A 22,517-nucleotide genomic window follows, 5' to 3' on the forward strand; every position below is an offset into this window, starting at 1 on the left:
AGATCGCAATTTTACCTGAACCAGAGAACGATCAATCTCCTATTCAGTACTACCAGAGGTTTAATTTGTCACCATTTATTACACGGAGACCAGCTGAATTTGAACTGCCGCTCTCCCAGACGTGAGTTCAGTGCCCTACCAACCAGGTTATATAAAATTAAATAACTAACTTATTTTGGGGATAAACAGATAAGCCAATGTTTGGTTTAAAATTTTATGTTAGAGATGGAAAACATATTTATCAGAAGGAAAGAATCAAAAATATATTAATCTGAATCATTAAAAAGCAAATAAAATGCATTAATACACTAGTAGTAATAAAAATCAAGGAAAATACTAGTAATCTGTTGATGAATGGATAGAGAAAATTCGATTTGTTTTAGTGAATAATGATTCGGCGCACGTGAGTTGATCATGAATAAGGCTTGTAAGCTCTACTAGAATTGATAAAAGAAAGATCATCAATATTCTTCTTAATTCTTAGATGTGGCTTTATATATAGAAAACGAAATTAACTACGGAAAAACTTGTGTTAGTAAAGATTGGAAGATAATTTTTATTTATTATGAAAAAGAGAATGCTTTCAATTTAGAAAAACAAAATCAACTTAATTGTTAATGCATATGTTAAATATATATTTTCCATACTTATTTAGAATTTAATCAAAAGAGTTGTAGTACTGACAAAATGAGACTAAAAAAAATATCTGAAACAAAAAGTAAATGTACATTTCGATTTACCATAAAAATCGTGGTTCTCTTTAAATAGTTATATATTACAAGATCACAGATTTTGCTTATTAATGTAAATTTAGGATAATGATAACTGTTCTCGCATATTGTGTACCTTGGTTTTCCTAATATGTAATACACACTAATTCTGCTTAACATACTAACTGGGCATGACATACTAATTTCCAATTTCAATAGTACAGAGGGTTGCAATTTGGAAAATACGTTTCCAACAGCTTAGTCAGGAAATCGGTCATTTTAATTTCACATTTTGCCTTTTTCCCGCTATATCTTAACTTTAAAGTGAATGGAATGCATGCCATGATATGTTATTGCAGAGGCCAATACTTAAAGCTTCCTATAGTTTGTCTACGGTAAGCACTCCTCCACCACAAAGTCCAAGTCCATCTGCTGCTATGGAAGCGAGAATAGCTTATTTCAAGGAGGGTAGCTTCTCTTCACTCTAGGCTAACACAATAGACAGAAGAAAAGATTCCCTCTCTCTCGCTGACCGGAGCCAAAACCTGTCCTAAACGATGACCCCACACCCCTACTTGAAATAGTTATACCTCGTTACCATAGTCACCGCAGCGGGTTTAGACGAATGGCTAGGGGAGTTCTTTAGACAAATTACAACTTTCCCTGGACTGAGATGCACAACTATAGTGGTTAGAGCATTCTACTAACAACCCTGAAGGCCTTACTTCGAATCCTGCCAATGAACCTCTCCACATCACTTTTGAGACTCCGTATTGTACATAAAAATGAGTATATGCTGTTTCAACTTTAAATTCACGAGGTTTTTAAATTCTACTATTATTTGTTTCAGAGCTATTTTTTTGAGGAGACCTTTTTTTTTCTCAGTGTGTTTTTAAGTTCCTTGGTGTTATTCTTTCGATATATTTGACAAAATTTTTAAATATTTACTTCTAATTTAACTAAAAAAAAAACAATGCTAGTTATGGTAGGGACTAGATGTACTTAATGGAATTTAACGTAAAAAATTACGGTTCTCAATGCTTATTAAAAGATTATAAATTTTGCGTAATGAAGATTTAGGGGGATGAGAGCACCTTGATATGTCTTATGCCTAGAGATTTCTGATTTTCGGCATACGATAGGTTTATGAATAGCCTTTTTCGGTTTACGAATGGCCTTTTACAATAGCGAGATAGCAAATGATAATTTACCATATTCTAATAATTTTGACCATATTTTTTTCTCAGTGCTTCGTGGCATTTCTACTTTAATTTTAGATATTACGCTGAATTACGATGATGGTAATGTAATAATATAGATAACTATTTCCTCATTGTAATTTATATAGACGTTGATACTGTTTGAAAACTTCCATATAAGATTAACTTATTCAAATTACAGTTAGTTTGCTCAATGTCTAGACAAAATTCACCCACTTGTGAATGCGTCTGACTAGTTTCAATTGTTCTTCTTCTGAAAATTCATTAATATATTTAAATTTTAACAGGAACTTGGTATAATGAGCTATCTCCTTTCATCAGCTTTACACCAATAAGAAATTTGATGCACAAAATATAAAAGCTATTTTTCCCGAAAAAAACATATGTATAATGTTGAGAGTTTCAGTTCAGATTATTTATTTAAAATACATTTTTAAAAAGATAAAATACATTTTTAGATTGAATATTAATGTATTGTATTTTTTAACTGTTATTCCAAAAAGCATTTTTATGTATAAAAAGTCAAAAGATTTTTCCAGTAAAAGTGCGCATATTAAATTGGGCTACAGTTCACATTCAGTTTTTATTGGAATAAATAGTCATCATTTTCTGAGAGATCAAAATTATTAAAGTAATAATAACTCAAAAGTTTTTTTTAAAAAAAACTTTATGAAAATGTCAACATTCAGCCTTCTTATTAAAATTTAAGATATTTAAATATCAGTTGTAAATATAATGAGAAATAAGCTGTAAATAGACTTACTACTGAGCCTTCAGTCCTCCACGTCCTCAAAACTGTTTGCAAGTATATTTTACGATGTCCCAATACTTTCACCATAGAATCATGCCCTCTATATATGGATGATATGGCCTCTGCATCGGATATTTCTAATGAGTTATAACTACCTTTAGTGGGCTGCAACAAACTTCTCTGCAAAATATAAAAGTTTTGATTAAATGTCAAATGACGTTTTTTTTATAATAGATAAAGATGAACTTCATATATAAATAAAAGTATTCTGTGTTCAGGTACTCAATATTTCCAAAACAAGAACAATACTCATGGCATATATAGAATAATAATCTATACTGAAGTCTACGATTTTTTTTAAAGTTAAAAACAATTCTGCTTTTCGAACAATTCAGACATCAACGATTAAAAATATTTTCAATTGAGCGAACGATTCAGTTTTATTGTATTGTAAAAGCGATTCTATTTGTTTTTTACTAGAGAAAAGGACTTATTTATTGGGATACTTGCGAGTAACGTAGTGTAGGTAACTCGACCCCGATTGATTGTTGAAACGTGGCATCTGTTTACGTTAGCAACTTTTCTTCACATTCTATTTCGAGTAAGCCAAGCCAGCCAAGTACCAATTCTCCTAAGCGACTTATTATATTCTTATACAAAGATTCTTTCACAAAGATTTCAATTTTTTCACTATATATTTCTTACTTAACACAAAGACAGGCAACAGGCCACGTAGAGCATAAGCAAATTAATTATGCATCGAAGTTACCAGGTATACAAAGCAAAAATATATCACGATTACAATAAAATACATAAACAAGTTATAAATCTAAGTTAAGTGAAAAACATAGAGTAGGAAGAATCATATTTCAACAGATTCGATGTGCGATACAGTGCTGGTTTAATTAACTTCACTTTAATTAACATTCTAATTTATTTGGAGAAACTTCGCTCAGCTTTAACACGCCATTTTACTTACAAGTGATCAGCCTTAGTTGACGTCATAGGTGATATGTGTGGGGACCGTTATCTTCTTCTTGAAGTGCAAGTATCAAATTGCGTAAATGATAATTAATTCGCATTTTTTTTTTTTTACAAATTCAGCAAATTAACATTTTAAAGAAATTTTTATTAATTCCAATACATTTAAATCACATTATTTGCTTATTCAGTTAACATAACTTGTTGTTTTCTGACAGCTTAGATGGAAAGGAATTAGAGCAGCACAAGAGCTGAATAATTTATATACTGAATATTAGCTGAAAATCTGTTCTTTGTATGGGGGGGGGGATAAGAAACTAAAATAATCAATACTTCAGTCCTGCTTGAACAACACTACGAAGTCACGCACAAAACTGAAACATAATTAATAAAGTTAAAATAATTCCAATAACTTATTTGTTTATTATAATTTGCTGCCCTTCCCGGTTAGTTCACTTATTAAATTAAGCAAACCACGTTTCTTGTAGTTCATCCCATCAGAATAAAGATTAACTGTATTCAGTATCACTTGGCATAATGTTGTTGATCGTAGGAAACTCTTGATTGTCAAAATTTATCACTACTAAGAAATTTTCTTCGGTATTTCTTCCTTTTGAGGGCTTCGAGACACCTATTTTCACAGTACCTGTATTATAACTGCTTAATATTGGAGTAGCAAATTATCAAATATATTAATTTAGTAATTTTGTACCTTTTCTATTATATTTATTACCAATTACATACCCTACACTATTTGAGTTTAGTGCAAAATACTTTATAAGCGATAGCAAACTAAAGTCGAATTCAAAAAATAAACAAGCAAAACACAAAGAAAAAAACCTTGATAATAACTATAAAATAGCTATAAAACCTTGACCCTATAAAGCCTATAATAACTATAAAACCTTGATAATAACTTTAGAGCATGACCATTTCTCTATTTGATCTTTAGTATATCGTTTAAAACATTTGTAAGGTAAGTCGAAAGGAAGTTCTTTTAGTTCTAATTCAGTAAAGTTTTAATACGATGTTTTCGCTACCACTACAAAAATATTTTCTGAAACTACGAGAAATCCGTTGTAAAATCTCTTATGAAAACTGTACCAATTTTTATAATACCAGTATTACGCATTGCCAAAATTAAGCGTCATTTCCTCTAAATCAGTTTTTCTTAAAAACTTTTGGTGTGGTGACCCCATAATGTTTACAAAAACTTTGTGGGACCCTAGAAGTATAACGTAAATGGTACTGTCAGTTTCTTCACTTGTATTGTAATATAATGCTTCCACATTTAGGTCATTAACTTTAACTTTTAAGCTTAAGACATAAAACAATGCTGGAATTTTAAAAAAGTAATAATCTTAAAAATATAACACAATAATAAAAATGCATTTTATTACATGGGTAAATTCTAACACCTGCCCATTAAGTGTAGCCATTAGGAAGGTTAGTACTGAGAAAATCGGCGTACATGTGTTACCAAAATACTTGGATCTTGCATACATTGGACCTTCGACGAACTGACAGCGTCACGTGCAAAACAAATAAGGTGAATGTTTTTATCATAAAAAAATGCGTTGAAACAGCTTCGTTTTTTGTTTGTGTTGTCTTATCTTGGTCTATTTTCAGATACATTGAGTAAAAATATTCTAGTATTATAAAATTATAATAATTATAATCTTAAAGAAATATTAAAATTGCCGCAATTTTTGGCGACCCCTGCTCACGTTTCGCTATTATCAGATAAGAAACTCAACCCTAAACGGACAAATACCTTTCCTCCATTAACTTTGTTTCTTAATACATAGCTTGTTTTTTCTTTAAGTTCAACTAATGTATATTGCCATAATTAATTAACCATTGGCATAAAAAATATGGTGATCTCTTACGGGTCCCCAAAACGAATCAGTACATTTTCTCCTTTAATTTTTCTGATACCAACATAAATTAAGCATCGTTGGCGCCACTAATAGTTGGGAGATTTTTTACTCTCTCTCCTGTAATTTTGCCACTCAATATTCAACTATTTCTTTTTTCATTTCAATTGCAGTTGATTTTAAATTATTTTACAGGAAACACTTTTCAGAAGAATTACTAGAAATAAAATTAAACAATTCGCTTTTGATAACTTCTGTTTTGGTGATGTAGTTCACCCACTTAACAAAATGCATGGAAAAGTAAACATGGAAAAGTAAACAACTTGAAAAAAAAAATGTAATCCACAGCAACAATAAACCATGCCAGTTCGTTTTATTTTCTTACGACACGCCCCCGGTACGTCATGGCGCATATATGCAAATTTTCTATTTTACCTTACAGAGATTTTATTTCATTTTATAACCGTCGTTGAAAACAGACCCAATTTTCGACCTTACGACTACTAATGTTCAACTCCGTAGTCTTGTAATTTTGAACCCAATCCGGAAGACAAGGGTACTCTTGGATCAAGTATTGGGAGAAATTTGCCTTCATGGAGGAATTTTGACGGAACTACCCAGCATCTGTGTAACGAGTAGAAGAAATCCACGAAAACCTCCCACAGTTAGTCCGACGGCGAGGAGACTCTAACCTATGATCCGTGTACCACTGAGTATATTTGACATCAGCGCTGTGGTCGGTGCAAGCCGGAGACGGAATTCGAATCCCAGCCATCGCTGCGATTCGTACCCGGTTCACCTCATTGGAGGGCGAACGGAAAAACCCCCTGAGTGATTACGACTCACCTTACAGTGATTGGTCTTCTCAATGAACTTTTCCTCCTTTGTAACTGCCTGTTTTGCTGTTATGTAAGTTTTTCCATTTCGCCTTAAATTTTTGTATGTCATTGTATCTCTTTTTGACATTTTTCATATGTCATATAGAAGTAAAACGTTTGGACTGTTAGCATGTTGCATTTATCGCATGGTTATATGTTTTTTTTATTGACTGACATGTGCAAGAAACAAAACTATGCCTCGCGAGAGTGTGGAGATGATTGGTAAATCCTCCTCCTAATATTCACAAATTTAAGAAGAAAAAAAGAATTTAAATTTAGGAAACAAAGGATTGGAAATTTAAGAAAGAAAGAGAGGAAGGCGCAATGTAAATTAGTGCACCCGTTTTCCAGTAATTAGAGAACATTATACCAGATCTTTCCACTTTTATTTCGAGGCAAAAAAAAAAGAAAAAAAAAAGAAAGAGATAAAACATAAATTTGACAAAAATGTTTAAGAGTAAATTATCTTGCATCTGTCTTATGCTTTATTTTCGATTTTTGAATTTAGCGTCATTTTTTTATTGACTTGAGAAAATAAAAGTACAATAATTACTTCTCCAAGATTTCTAATTTCATTTACTTGGTTAAAGTTTTATTGTTTTTCAATTTAACTACAAATTTAACATATAAATTGCAAAAAAGTTTCGAAATGATATTATTATCATATTCATGCTTGATTTCTTGAAAAGTTTTGATTACTTAACTTTACATACACACATTATCTGTATGCATATACAGTGGAATGAATGTTATTGAGTTAGAAAGTGAATGAAATTTGAATAAATTTTGTATGATTGCTTCATGGAAAATGAAATGAATTGAAAACTTTACAATAAATTTAATCAATTTGAAAGAATATATATAATGAAAGTAATTCAGCGCAGATTTTTTATAACTAACTATTCCAAGGAGACATAAAAGTCAAAAGTCATGAAGGTTAACGAGACATAAAAGTCAAAAATTGATACAATAAGACGGAAAGAAATTTTTACGAATAAACGGTATGTTTGACTAATAAATATGTTTGAGATAAATTTGGTATTTTTACTTGAATTTTATTATTTATCTTGAGTAAGATTAGGATCAGAATATGCATTTTAATACATTATTCACAAACTTGGATCTATGCTTAGAAAAAAAAAATCTAATTTATAATTTATAATTCAAATTCTAGAAACGTTCGTATATTTCTTATTTAATTGTGCAAAACGATTTGTTTTAACCATTTTTTCAGAACTCAAATAGTTTCATTTATTGTAGTGACATTTCAAATAGTGACATTTTATTATAAATTACAAAAAATGCTATTATTTGTAACTTTTTTAACGTGAATATTTATGCACTCAAATGCTTACAGATATTTTATACTTTAAAATATCAAAATAATAATAAATAAAATGTAGCAGTAGTACTTTGTTCACGTTGTAGTAGGGTTGCACAATGGGCTATTGGCGACGGATTTTGAGAAACATGCCTAAGGATTATCCGATGACATACTATCACTATTTTGATCCTTCACGCAGGTAATGACACATTCGCTTTGGTAGATAGATGGACCCTCACGCGACGTTGAGCGCATTACGGTGGAACCGTTTAAGTTTAAGGTAAATAAATAAAAGACATAAACATATTTCGAAGGAATAATTTATGAGAGTAACATTTTTTTATCTATTTTTCAATAATATTTCTTTTAAAAACGTAATAATTTAAAAAAGAATTTTAATTATGTCATAAAATGTGTTGCAATCGTCATTAGAATATAGTCTACGTAACATAAGTTGGGGATCGGGAAAGGGTTTTTGCAATAGTTCAAAGAAATTAATAGCAAACAAGAACAAATACTAAACGATATTTACAGACATTAAATCAACTTTGCTCACTTAAAAGAAGAAAAAGACTAGATTGAGCACCCAAAATTCTACTCTTTTTTTAAAAAAATTAAACCCAATTGTCATTTTTAAACAATATTATTTTTTTTTGAATTTCATAATGCAAGAAAATTCATTACAGTAGAACTATTGAAAAGCTTCCAAAGATTGAAGCAATTTAAGATCATGAACCTCATAAAAAATTTTATGAATAAAAAAAATTCAGATGCAAAAAATAAATATAACCAATCAATCATCAAACAAATTATATATCAATCTTTATGGGAATGTTGCCCTCAGTTTTAATAGGGGAGATTCAGGTTTAAATTCTGACATTGCTGATTGAAAGGTATACAGACAGAAAGAGCTGAAACGAAAAATATCCGGAGGCAGATGACTCATGTGGTTTAGTTAGTTTAATGTAGATTAATTTCATTTGAATAATTTCACTAATGTGGATTAATTTCATTTGATTAATTTCACTCCATAAAGGTACTGAGGTTAGTTTGTTCCAATATTTGATCCCTTATCCTACGCTATGAATCAATTGTTTAATGCCAGTGGTTAAATACAGGCTGTTCTAATTTATTACAGAAAAACGGTTTTAGTCTGTTTTTTTAAAAAAGATAAGCAATTTCAAACAATTATTTAACATTGCATTAATTATAATTCCAGAACTTTTGTTTCTCGAATAAAAAGTTCCCGAAGGATGATCTCGAAAGATTTTCGAATGTTTCGAAATCTTTTATGAAGAAAAATTAAACTACGATATTTGCGAAATATTCATCAGCCTCAATCACTTGACGTAATCGGAAGACGAAACTAGTAAATGAAACGTTAGTAAGGAATTTGTAGCGACAACTGTTGATAACTTTCAGAAGTAAAAGAAAAAAAATTCTGGGAATAAAATTTAGATCTTACATGAGGATTTATAGCAGGCTGTTATTTTCGAACCTTAATCATTTTCATGCTATAAATCTTTGAAAACTGTTTAATTTAGAACACCTTGTAAAATGCAAACATTATTATTGAACTATTTTTCTTTCTCTCCAATGTCCACCTGGAGAATGGCCTAGGTCATACAGACATTTGCAGTGCAGATTTGTTGGCCACTCTTTCAGGGGCACCATATTAGGTGGGCCAACTTTGCTCCCACAGACAGGACAGATAATACAGAGAAGAGGAAGGAACATCCATGCCTTGCCCGGGATTCGAACCCAGAACCTTTCTGATGCAAGGGCAGTTCCCTAACCCTACGCAGGCCACTGGGCTAATTATTGAACTATAATTAAATAAGACTACATCAATTTATGTTTAATTTGAGTTCAATAAAATTAAAAGACGTGATTGTGAAACTGTGGGTACTTAAAATTTCTGCCATTTATTATAAAAATGTGAGTAAATAGTGAATAAATTGTTACTTACAGGTAAGAAATCATCTAGTTCTATTCCAAATGGCTTGTTTCTCACAGAAGGGAAAACTTCAAAGTCAGATGTCTTATTAAGATTTGGGAATTGCACACACTCATTTTTGATGGCTGGTTGTGAGTCCTGCTCGACTAAAATTTCTGTAGAGTTTTGGTGTATTTTATCTTTCTCATAGTTATAAGGATGAGCTACTGCCATTGGTAAAGCTAGCAAGGTTGGTTTTCCTTCAACATTCGCAATTTTGTATGTGCAGTTGAGAGAGTTTTTTGAGCCGAAGTCATTTTGAAGAGTTGTCACAGGATCTTCCAAAGGTGGGAGAAATGTCGAAAGATCTACACTTATAACTCGTGTTTTTGATAGATCAGCATCTGTAATGAAAAAAGTTAAAGGTGTTTTTTCTCTTTGAAGAGAAGATCCTCGAAAATGAAATGACTTAAAGTTTGGATTCGGTCCAAAATCCATGTATTGCTTATGTTTGAAAGCTAAAAAATGCTCCTAAGTAAGTATATATTTTTCTCAATTGACGTCATTATGTATAAGAAATTTGCGGCTTATTAATTTTATCATTAGTTTAAGAGTCAATGTTCAGTCGAAAACATAAAGTTGCTTGTGTTTGAAAGCTAAAAAATGCTCCTACGTAAATTTTTATTTCAAATGACGTCATTATACATAAGAAATTTGCGGATTATTACTTTTATTATTAGTTTAAGAGTCAATGTTCAGTCGAAAACATAAAGTTGCTTATGTTTGAAAGCTAAAAAATGATCCTAAGTAAATTTTTATTTCAAATGACGTCATTATATGTAAGAAATTTGCTGATTATTACCTTTATCATTAGTTTAAGAGCCAAAGTTCAGTCTGAAAACATCAGATTATTTTTTGATGTACTAAAAAAGTATTTTAAAATACTTAACGTACATATTAAAAGCAAATTCGGGCAATGCTTCTTGATAGGTTTGTGAGGAGCTTTCAGAAAAGAAATAATAATTTGGCGAATCATTAATTTGATTAAATCGGGAATATTTCAGTTTAGCTATCTAAATCAATCTTGCCATCACAGAAATTTAAACCGCAACGATCGAAACATTGTATTATTTCTTTCTTCACATTAAAAAAAATGTTACAGTTAACAACAATAAAAAAATAGCAGTTTCTTTATTCGATAAATTAATTTCTTCTGGAATACAAATAACACTTTAACCGCAAAAATCTTACTGTAGTCAATATCGGGCAATGGCATTTAATTTTTAAAAACGTGCGTGTAATGAATGATGAATTCAGGACTAAAGTATATCGGATAGGATAGCTGCACTTAAACTTCAAAAAAGTCACTTTAGTGAATCAACGGCCCTCAACCTTAAAAAACATTAGTGTAGGGAATATAGGCAATTAACCTTAAAAAAACTATAACATTAAGAATACTGGGAGAATACGAGAGTACACGCATCACTGGTTTATTATTTTTCCGATTAATCCAATTATTAATAATTAAAAAAGGCAATGCCCGGCCGACAGGAACACGTAGAAGGGGCAGGCCAAATCTCAGATGGCTAGATACCCTGGAGAAAGATTTATCTATATTAAAAATAAAGAATTGGAAGTCCATTGCCAAAAGAAGGACAGCTTGGAAAAAACTACTGGAGAAGGCCAAGGCCCATCCTGGGCTGTCGAGCCAGTGAGGAAGGAAGGAAGAAGAAAAGGCAATTATTAATATTCACCACGTATTCTATACACTATATGTTGTTCCGACTCTATCCTCAATCTATAGTAAGAAAAAATATTTAAAAAAAAACTTACCCCAAAATTAAAAATATGAATCTTTTAACGAAAACTGAACTGATAATGACATCGCTTAATCTATTGTGAAAATTTCGATCTATTGTTATTGCATATGCCTCAACTTTTGCGAAAATACACTGTGCTTATTGTTAAATAGTCATTAGAAGGAATAAAGATGAACATTAAAGAAATGATTCTTGCATAATCGTATAATAATAATTGAATTTTCAAATTGGTACATACCATTAACAAATGATAATTAATAAAATGCTAACTTATGTGAAAAAAATTAAAATATTATAAATAACAAGTAACATAATTTTTTTTCAAAACAATTCCTATTTCAGTCAAGAATTTTTTTAATTTTGTTACTTTTTATTATATTTTTTATATTTTTCTCCCATACAAAACTAAAATTAATTAATGAATTATATTTGAAAAAAAAAACTGTATTAACATCAATTGTTATCCACTACATGTTAAAAAAATGTATTTCATCTTGAGTGGATGAATAAAAATTATTTTATTAACGATTGAAAATGTGAACAAGATTTAAGGAGAGTGCAAACTAATAGTAGGAATTAAATTATACTCACTCTCTACATTTGAAGGACAGTTGTCTAAGAAATCAATTCTTTCAATAAACTGTGAAGATTCATCTTCGTAATCCGTGACAATGTCTTCAAACGCACTATAGTGAGAGAAAAATATTTTAAATTGTTCACATAATAAATTATAACTCGCAAATTTATATGAATTTTTATAAAAAATACAAACATTCACATAAATTACAATTTCATGATGGATGAAAAAAAGTTTACTTTTATAAATAAATTATGATAATTTTATTGCTTTCTAATTAATTCTTTTATATTAGTAGTAGAAAATTTTTTTGTGCTATTACTTTTTGGGCAATTATTCAAAATACAGTCTGATCTCTATTTAACGAAGTAGCTAAATCCCAATAAAAAAAGTTCCTTATATGAAAAATTTGTTAAATAGAAAATCACCATTTGAAGTACTTAAACACAAAACAGGTTTCAAATTCATAAATACTAGACATAATTAAAATAGCAATTGATACACCTTTATCCTGTAAATTTTTATCTACTTTCAGATTGCTTCAAATGATTTTAATATTTCATTATATGAAGGTTTAATGATTTCTTCATCCTTTTCTGTCTTCATCTTCCTCTCAAATATCCTACGTTCTGAAATATTTTGGGAAATAGGGAAAGTGGATCTCAAAGAAAAGTTTGTTAAATAAAAAATACACATACGAAGAAATTTCCCAAAATGTTCTTGGTTTCTCGAAAAAAATCGCAACGTAGCGAAATTCACAAAATGGAAGTTCGTTAAATAGAAGCCCGACTGTAGTTATGCACATATATACTTCAAAACTATGTATTTAATTAAATTGTTTAATTTGTTCTCGTTATTTTAAGTACTTCCTACCAATAAGTGAAGCTTACATCTTCGTGCGAAAGTACTTGACTTCATCAAAGCTTCAAGGGAACTTGATAACTAATTAAAGATTTTTGAATGTCGGTCGTCATAATTAATAATTAGTTAGGATTAGTAGCATCAAAGAAAGACTCGCGTGATGGCTTCTCAACAGTTTATTCTGCTTTGATCAGATCAATGCAAATATATTTTAACAATGGGAATAATGATACAATAAGAAAAATAGACAAGGAAGTTCCCGTTAAATATATATATATATATATATATATATATATATATATATATATATATATATATATATATATATATATATATATATATATATATATATATATATATATATATATATATATATATATATATATATATATATATATATATATATATATATATATATATATATATATATATATATATATATATATATATATATATATATATATATATATACATATATATATGTAATATTATTTTTTCTTCGTCACTTTTTTACATTTCTTTGTAAGATGCTGAAACTTAAAAAGTTTCTACTTGAAATCACTTCTTGAAAAAGGGATGTTTCCTTTTTAAAATAATTTTTTTAAAACCTAATTCTTTTTAAGCAAATAAATTATTGAGTCGATGTTGTAACTGATTGTTTCCTTTTCATATACTCAACTATTTTAAAATTCTTTTTCTTCTTTATTAATTTGACATCCCTTTGTAGGCCAAAGGCTTCTTTAAAATCTTGTTTCATTCAGTTCGGCTATTCCCCAAGATATTCCTTTTGGTCATCCTCATTGTTTTAAAGTTCTCCTCTATACAGTCAACCCATCTCAATTCATTTTTCATGCACATTAACAATCGTCTTAATGCTGTAAACGAATATTTTTCTTCTATAATATAGTGCAGTTTTTAAATTCTTATTTTTTTCTTATTCTTCTCTTTAAATTAATTAAAAACTGTTAAATTTATAAAAAAAACATAAGGACGGTTTTTGTAATTTTTGTTTGGTAGAAATGAACCCGATGAATTTTTATCAGAGCCCAATCATCCTTAGGAGTCCTAAAAAAAAACTAAAATCTTCAACAACAATGAATCTACTAACAATTTCATAAGAATTATTACTGTAGTAATTAGTTTTTGATTCATCAGATTACGTACTTTTATATTTTTTGCACTTTATACGTATATTTCATATATTTTATATATTTTTGTACTTAATCTTGAGCAGAACGGACTTATAAATAGTTGTAGAATTTGAAAGTAGTAAAAAAAAATTATGAAATTCTAATCATTAGCACAAACTCTAAGCAAACGAGCACAAGTTGGTCTCGAGTTCGAGATGAGCCCATATTATTTTTAATAAGTTGAGCAATCTGAGCTTCCCCAAATATTCAGAATAAAGATTCGTGAAACATTCGTTAAGACATTTTTTTATTTACTTATTAAAAAGAATATTTTTCAACTATAAATCTTCCAACAGATCCTAGATAAAAATTATTTTAAAAAGCTTTACTTTTGAATCCATAAGACGAAATGTATACAAAAGAGAAAAAAAAGAACGAACGAAAGAAGAATATTGTTTGACCATTGATGTGCGGAGTTAGGTTATCTTTCCTCCATTCTATTTTCTCTTTCAACTTTTATAGTAAACCTTCTCTTCTAGCGTTATCAGATCCCCTTTACTTATGCAGCAGACTTTGCACTTTTGGAAATGTGAAATACGCATGAAAATATCAACATAAGATGTTGCGTAAAAGATTACTTTTTTAGTTTGTCTAGGAGAGATTTTCCAAAGAAAAAAAATATGTATAATTTTTCCATGATTTGCTCATGCTTATCTTTAATTGAAAAATAATGCTTCATAAGCTCTTACGCCTGTCAATTTATTCCGAGTTATTTGCGTAAGAGGATTAAATACTGACAGTGAAAGATAAAATCTTTGTGGTATAAAAGGACGTAAATTTCAACAGCTAAAGCTCTTCTTAATTAAAATTACTAAGTCAGATATTTGAATTATGAAAAAATAACTGAAGTAGAAATTGCACTAAAAAGTCATTATTAAATAGCGATAGTCTTTTGTTTTTTTTTTAACTTACTTTTATTTTTTTCTGCAATATTTATTAACATTCAGCTTATTTAAAGCACTGTATTATACATATATGTGTTACCGTTAAAGTGTATAGTTCAGTTATTTCATAGAATAACTAGGTATTTCATGAAATAACTAGACAAGTCAGTTAAAGTATATAATGGAGGAAAAATTTTATACTTTACCTAGTAATTCTACGAAATAACCAATGATAGACCGTCGAAGTGAAAAATAAAAAATTTAAAAATTATTTTACAAATTAATTGATCAGAAAAGATTAAAATCACTCGAATAATACATGTTATCCCAATTGTAGATGATTAATTGATAAATAATAAGGAAAAGCAGATGATATAATTTGTTATTGCTCACATTAATAACTACGTAAAAACTATATGCAAAAGAATCATAAAAGCTGCCATATATTAAACATATATAAAACTATTATATATTGCAAAAGAATTATAAAAACTATTTACATCTTTACACTATATATATTTTTGAAAAAAAATTATAAACGCTAATTTTTTTTGGTAAAAATTTTGGTTGGGCTCTTAGCTATTCCGGGATTTGGAACAATTTTCCTTGTCTTTCCCCTACCCAAATGAGTACTGTCTTGACTACGTCTTATGGAAATGCTTGCTTTATTTTCTTAAATCATCATATAAAATGGAAATGTCTTCTACTTTTTCACTGAAATTCCATCATTTCCAAATTTCTCATAGAATTAATATGTGTACCTGGTTTTACCCACTAAAACCGGATTGACAAAGGTTTGACTATGCCATTTCCTTCTAGACTTTTAAAAGAAATATCCCACATCTATGTCTTTTTGAGAATGATGTATACAACCAAACAATGAATATCTTGGTTCAATCAGACAATTTCTTAGTCAAACAGTTAAGCTCCAACAGGCTTCTGAATATCAGCTACCCGATATTACCCCGCCCTCCCTGATATGTCTTTTTTTTCCTTCATGTTTTTTAATTTAAGGAATTATTTGCGCATTATTAGTCGATATAAGGCCTATGAAAGAAACCCTTCATTATTACTGCAGATGCCTGTATGTTAAACTTTTAATACAAACAGTGTTATTAAAATAAGATACTCTATAAGTAAAACTACCTGAATATATTAGTTCTTAGGAGGTAAGAAAACGTAAATAATCAATAAACTGGTGTTTTCTAAAACTATAAAAATAGAGTTAAATATTAAAGCATATAATTTTATTTTCATGATTTGTTACCCTTCTCGGTAAGATTAAGAAAACCATGTTTTAAGACGTTAAAAGTGCGATTTTTTAAAAATTTAATAGCATGAAGCTAAAAATATAAAACTTCATTAATCCAAAAAAAAACATTCCTCGTAGCAAAAATAAAACAGTTATATTATAATTTAAGATTTTTTTAAAAACTTTATACAAAGGCTTACCTATCATTTGATAACGTAGGAACAATGCAAGATGTTTGCTGTTTATTCCAAGAATCAAAGAGTTGTACTTTTTTTAGGTCCATTATATACACTGAAACATTTGTAAGACTAAATGCTCCAACAATCTGTAAAATAAAGAAACGATAAAACTTGATTACCAATCTATCTATTTGAACGCAGATATTTCTTGAATAATTATAAACTATTTCATGAAAAAAGCCACCAGAAGTAAAATTGAATGGTGAGTAAGGGATGGCACATACAAAAGAAAGCCTATAGATTCATTTTATAAGAGATATTTACCGTTTGAGTGCTTTGAAATCAATCCAGATGAGTAAAAGTTCATACACGAGTTTCACTTCCTTCAATTTTTACAACACTGTGAGAACTGTAATTAATACCAATTCGAATTTGGTGCTTAAAAAACTCTAAAAATTGTGGGTTATTTCAAGTTAAAACCAATTCGAACATGTGTGTACACTTTAAAGGATGCTATTAAATTTAAACTCCAATAAATGAGTAGGCTTGCACCAAGATCAGATGCATTGAATTATTTTGTTTCCGAAAACAGGAACGTTGGCGCATTTTGAATAGCACCAGCAGTTTGCTTCCACGCCGCTATAAAATCTCTACTGAAATAAAAGTTCGTCCTTAAAATGTGTATGCTGCTGCACAATTGAAAAAGAAAATTAAAGAATGAAAAAAGTGAACTCAGTTCAGGTAAACCTAGACAAAGTATCAAGTACCGAAAAAATGTTTACAAAATATCTAAATGCAAACAAAGTAGGAGAGGATAACTTAGAATTACGCTGTGGTGGAGTTCTTTTTGAATATTATGCTTTCAATTTTATATTTGGGAAACAGTTTCTCAATATACTTGCCAACCTGCCTGTGTAAGGATCAGGGAACTGGCCTTGCATCAGAAAGGTTCTGGGTTTGAATCCCGGGCAAGGCAGGGATGTTCTTTCATTCTCTGTACTATGTGTCCTTACTGTGGACGCAACGTTGGCCCAGCTAATATGGCGCCTCTGAAAGGGTGGCTAACAAATCTGCCCTTCAGATGCCTGTATTGACGAAAGGTCATTCCCTAAGTGGGCATTGGCAAAAAATTCAATTTTGAAATTTCATGGTTTTCTCTAACTTACTTTTCCCTATTCTTTGAATTTTAATATACACTGTAAAATATTCCGGTAAAGAGTACTGACACCCTGAGTACCGGACCTTTTTACCGTGAAATATCTATTTTTTGCTCTAAACTTTATAGTGCAAAGAATTTGATCTACCATAATTTTTTACACTAAAACTTACTGAATCACTGTAATTAAGTAAATAATATTGCAAAAAGTAAGGTATAAAATTTTACGGTAGAAATGCATTTTACGGATGCTGCTTTCAGAGTCCCAGTACTTTATACCACAATTTTATCCAGAATTTTACACAAAATTTGAGATGAAAAGTTTCTTCCGCTACGTAGTATCCTCTTAAGGAGCCGCTAAGCGACAAACCCTTGAAGGCAGAGCTAAGTATTCGAAACAAAACTACCGAAAGTAGCACTAATGCGGAGCTAATTTTCCGTGAAGGTGTGTAGCTAGTTTTATTAGAGGAAAGTAGTGTAAAAATACATTTTTGGAACATATAAATACTTTTGCGTCGTTGATATGGTCACCATTGAAATCAAAATGTGAAACTCATCATCATACCAGCGAAGAAATTGGGACTTTTTAATGTTGGAATGGGTCTGTTCCACGACACGGAGCTTTTGGAACCCGCTCCAGATTTTCCGAACTTTCGAGAAGTTTGTCGTTTACTGTTAACAGTTGTTAATCTTTTAACTGAACATTTTTTGACTGACTCAATTCATAATTTTCACATGACGTCATTATTCTTTAGTTAATTATAATTATTTTTATTAATAATTTAGAAATTTCTGTCCGAAAATTAAACTGCACAGTAAAAAATTTAAAATCATAAAAAATAGTAAAATACAAATTCATGATTTTTACAAACTGAATATGTTTTGATAGTTCTATATTAAATGAGTCAATCAAATTCTCATTTTTTAAATGAATATTTCATATGACTTTTTATTCTGATGAAAAAGGGACAAAAAATACTGTCTGTGTTGCGTTGGAAAATATTTTGAACTAATATCCGAGTTTTCTTTTAAAATATTTGAATTCAAAACAAAATCGTTTATTTATAACAAAAAAGGAAGGAAGGAATATCTCCACTCTGCGAATTAATTGAACTTTTCAGCTTGTTTTCGAACGGCATCGTCAGAACAGTTTAAATTTAGCTTCAAAAGCTCAAAGTCGGGGAACTGACTCAATTTTGAACTATGTCGATGCATATTTTACAGTCAATAATTCTCTAACTATTTATCAAAGGTTAAAATTTATCCCATCGTATTTGTGATACATTATTCGACAAATCTTCAAAATTTTATATATTTTTTAAACATAATAGTGTCCACGCATCAAAAGAAAAGGTATCACAAAGTTAAACATACAATACAGTGGCAGTAATAGATCACATAATTATATATTATTTAAAATGTCAATATTGTCTTTATCATATAATCTTTAAAATGCCAATAAATGTTCCAATACAGACATATGATTTAAAGTATCAATATTTAATAGTTTATCATATATAATTAATTATGGGAACAAAACTTCATAGGATTCCAAGATAGTATTTTTTCTTAGAATAATCTATTAGAAAATCAATTTTACTTATTTTTAATTTTTTACAAAACAATTCATGATAAAAACCAGCACCTAAAATGTAAAAATGAAATCCCATTCCTTTTCCTTTAAAACATCTTTTTCACCATAGTTAGGTGGAAAAAGCATAAAAGAAATTTTAAAAATAACAGCTTCAAATGCCATTTTAGATAGTAGAAATATTAAAGGCGAAATTGGCCCCCTCACTTTTTTTAGTCGGAAAATAAACGCCTTCAATCTACAAGAAGTCAATATTTGTTTGAATGTTAGCGGAAATTGAATATATTTCGGATGTGAAGTGTGTTAGAAAATTTGCTTACTGAGGGGACAATTTTCCTAAAAGGAATTTTTTTGTAAGATTTTTGATGCGGTGGCTTTTATCTAAAAATATATACTTTTACATGAATAAAAAAGGTTTTTTATAACATTTGTTGAAAGTATTTTTTTTAAACTAAAAATATCATATCTTTAGAATTTTAAGTAGGAAAATAGCAAATATTTTTTAAAAAGTGTTTTGGAAAAAGATTTATGCGTTTATGGATTGGAAAGAAAAATCATTCTCGAGAAAAATATTCTTTCATTTTTGTTGTTGTTGATGTTTTTATCTTTCTTATAATTTCCATAAGCGGACCTCAAATTTCTTTTTATGCATTTTTTTCTTTCCGATGTTTCAATTAATAATTAGTAGGTATCCGAAATTACTGATGTCAATGTTATGAACTTTTTATCGATACTTTTGACAATTTTGTGTTTGCAATCGTAATCGATTATAGAACTGTTTTATTTTTCATAGTCACGTTACTTAAAAAGGTAAAAGCTCGTTGAAATTTGATGTTACCTTGTGGGGTGAGGAGTTATCAACAATGCCAACCTTCATCTATCAAAAGTTACCCCAAAATTGAAACGAGTTAGCATGTCTTATATACCAGTGAATTAATGTTTAATAATCGTAGTGGTATGTACGTCACAGTACTCCCTCACCAGAATTTTATCAAGGATAGAATTCGATGAACGGATACCACTAGTTGCTATATTTGCAAAAGACCGGGAGAGCTGTATTAAGTTCACCGGATTTTGAGAGTTTTCGTGAGAGCTGTATTAAGTTCACGGTTGTGTGTAGGCTTGTGGGGAATGTTATCGACAATGTCAACTTTCATCTATGAGAAGGTACCCCATCATAGAATCGAGTTAACACGCCTTAAATATTAGTGAATTGGAATTGTATTTTTATAATGGTAGACATACTACAGCACTCCCCCATCAGAATTATAGCTGTGATAGAATTCGATGAACGGATACCACTAGTTGATTCACTGCTGTTTCGTGAGAAGCCGGGAGAGCTGTATTAAGATCACCGTACTTTCGAATGCTGATAATGAGAGTTGTATTAAGTTCACATTCGTTGTTGCTCCTGCGTTGCTATTAGCAGTCGAGTGTATGCAAGCTGACGTGTGATCGAGACTGAGTAGCAACACCACGAGGAGGTGGATATTGTCGCAGTCACTAGTAGTAAGTCAACTGTTCAATGTGGATCATTCATTGAAGTAGGCGTGTTCAAATGGAAGTGGGCGTTACCGTCAAGGTAGGCATGTTCGTATCACGTCCGAAGGTCTCCAATGTGGGGAATGTTATCGACAATGTTAACCTTCATCTATGCAAAGGTACTCCATCATAGAATCGAGTTAACACGCCTTATATATTAGTGAATTGGAATTGTATTTTTATAGTGGTAGACACACTACAGGCTCTCCTGTGTTGCTATCAGCAGTCAAGAGTGTGCAGGATACAGTTGTGTGTAAATGAGACTGAGAAGTAACAGCTCAAGAAGAATATTGACGCAGTCACAAATAGCAACTCAACTGTTCAATGTCGAGGTAGGCGTATTCAAATCAACGTTGGCGAGTCTTTCGAGGTAAGTGTGTTCAGAACATGTCCGCAGTGGTGAAAGAAGTAATGTGATGAAAAAAAGTAAACAATAATGTCAACCGTCATCTATCCACAGGTTCCTCAAGATTTAATAGAGTTAGCATGTCTTACATACTAGTGAATTGATAAATAATAATCGTAGTGGTAGTTACGCCGCAACCTTATTTAATCGCACGGAGTAAAAGTTTATCCGCTATAATCAAGTTGAATAAATTCTTATTAACTCTGTATCTTCTCTTATTTTTAAAATTTACCAACTAATTATAAGGTAGGTAATTTATAAGTAGTAGGTAGTCCGGTTGGCGTAGCCAAAAAAAAATGGTTGTCTTGTATCCATTAGATGATTGCACCCACTGAACAAATAGGAACAAATAGACATGTATGACAGACTTAAGCTGCTTTAACAGTTTCGAGCTATTAACAACAACAGCTTCAATAATACAAATATGTACATAATAATGTATGCATTATGTCAGAGTTTTCTAATGTTTACTCATATAAGTATAAAAAAATGCCATTTTTCTGGAAAAAAAAGAAATGTACTCACTTTATTTTCGTAAAAATTAATTTTTCCTTAAATTTGCTTTTTATATTTTCATTTCAGTATCAAAATAAGAAAATTCGCAGAAATCAGCCTAAAAGAAATATCATTATTTATTTAATCTCCTAATTTATAAAAAATATGTCTCGTGATTTCAGCAGACGATTGCACTATCATGCTAAAGCTTTCTTTTTTGAAGATTTCGTTGCTTCATTTTCTCTTCTAAACAAAATTAACAAGACGCGAAATATATGGTAAGCATAAGCAATAAATTGAATGTGCATTATATTGACATTTGGGCAGAAACAATGGAACAATTAATTAGTAATTTTCCAAATTGCTGTCTGTAAGAAAGCGTATTTGATTCAACGGATTTATTTTTATTTTTTCTGATAGTTTAGAGTAATGAAAGAAATGCATGGTCTTTCTCTGTTTATTACAGACATTAGAAATTGCAAATGTCAAGAAGATGAAACTAAAAGAATCAACAAAGAATTGGCTAACATTCGAGCGCAGTTTAATAGCAGAAGAGATTTAAATAGCTACAAGAAAAAAAAATACCTATGTAAGTTGGTTTTTATATTCTTACTAGGTCATAACTGTGATGTAGGCGTCCTGCAAGCTATTAATTTGCTGACTTCGAATAGTTATAGTGAAAAATTCATAGGGTATTTATATTTATCAGTGGTAATGGATCAAAAGTCAAACTTGATGCTATTAGTGCATAGTGCCGTTAAAAATGATTTGGCATCTAGTAAACATATTCACCAAAACCTAGCTCTACAATATACGGCAAATATGGCTGATGCTAGCTTAGTGGATGATGTATCATCAGATGTTTTGAGAATAGCGTTTAATGGTGA

General features: G+C 30.1%; 1 protein-coding gene across 2 annotated transcripts in view; it reads right to left on the reverse strand.

The window, feature by feature from the left end:
* LOC107447723 (katanin p80 WD40 repeat-containing subunit B1) overlaps positions 1-22,517 on the reverse strand; it is a 208,029-nt gene that overhangs the window by 15,407 nt on the left and 170,105 nt on the right. For both annotated transcript variants that reach the window (XM_087157399.1, XM_087157398.1), the window contains exons 10-13: positions 16,462-16,586; positions 12,089-12,183; positions 9,711-10,081; positions 2,694-2,861 (exon numbers count right to left, since the gene is read on the reverse strand). In XM_087157399.1, the coding sequence (XP_087013525.1) occupies positions 2,694-2,861; positions 9,711-10,081; positions 12,089-12,183; positions 16,462-16,586 (759 nt within the window). The remainder of the gene's footprint in view (positions 1-2,693; positions 2,862-9,710; positions 10,082-12,088; positions 12,184-16,461; positions 16,587-22,517) is intronic.

The sequence above is a fragment of the Parasteatoda tepidariorum genome, chromosome 2 (genome assembly GCF_982258835.1).
Source record: "Parasteatoda tepidariorum strain Cologne lab strain chromosome 2, Ptep-v5.0, whole genome shotgun sequence".
Lineage (NCBI taxonomy): Eukaryota > Metazoa > Arthropoda > Arachnida > Araneae > Theridiidae > Parasteatoda > Parasteatoda tepidariorum.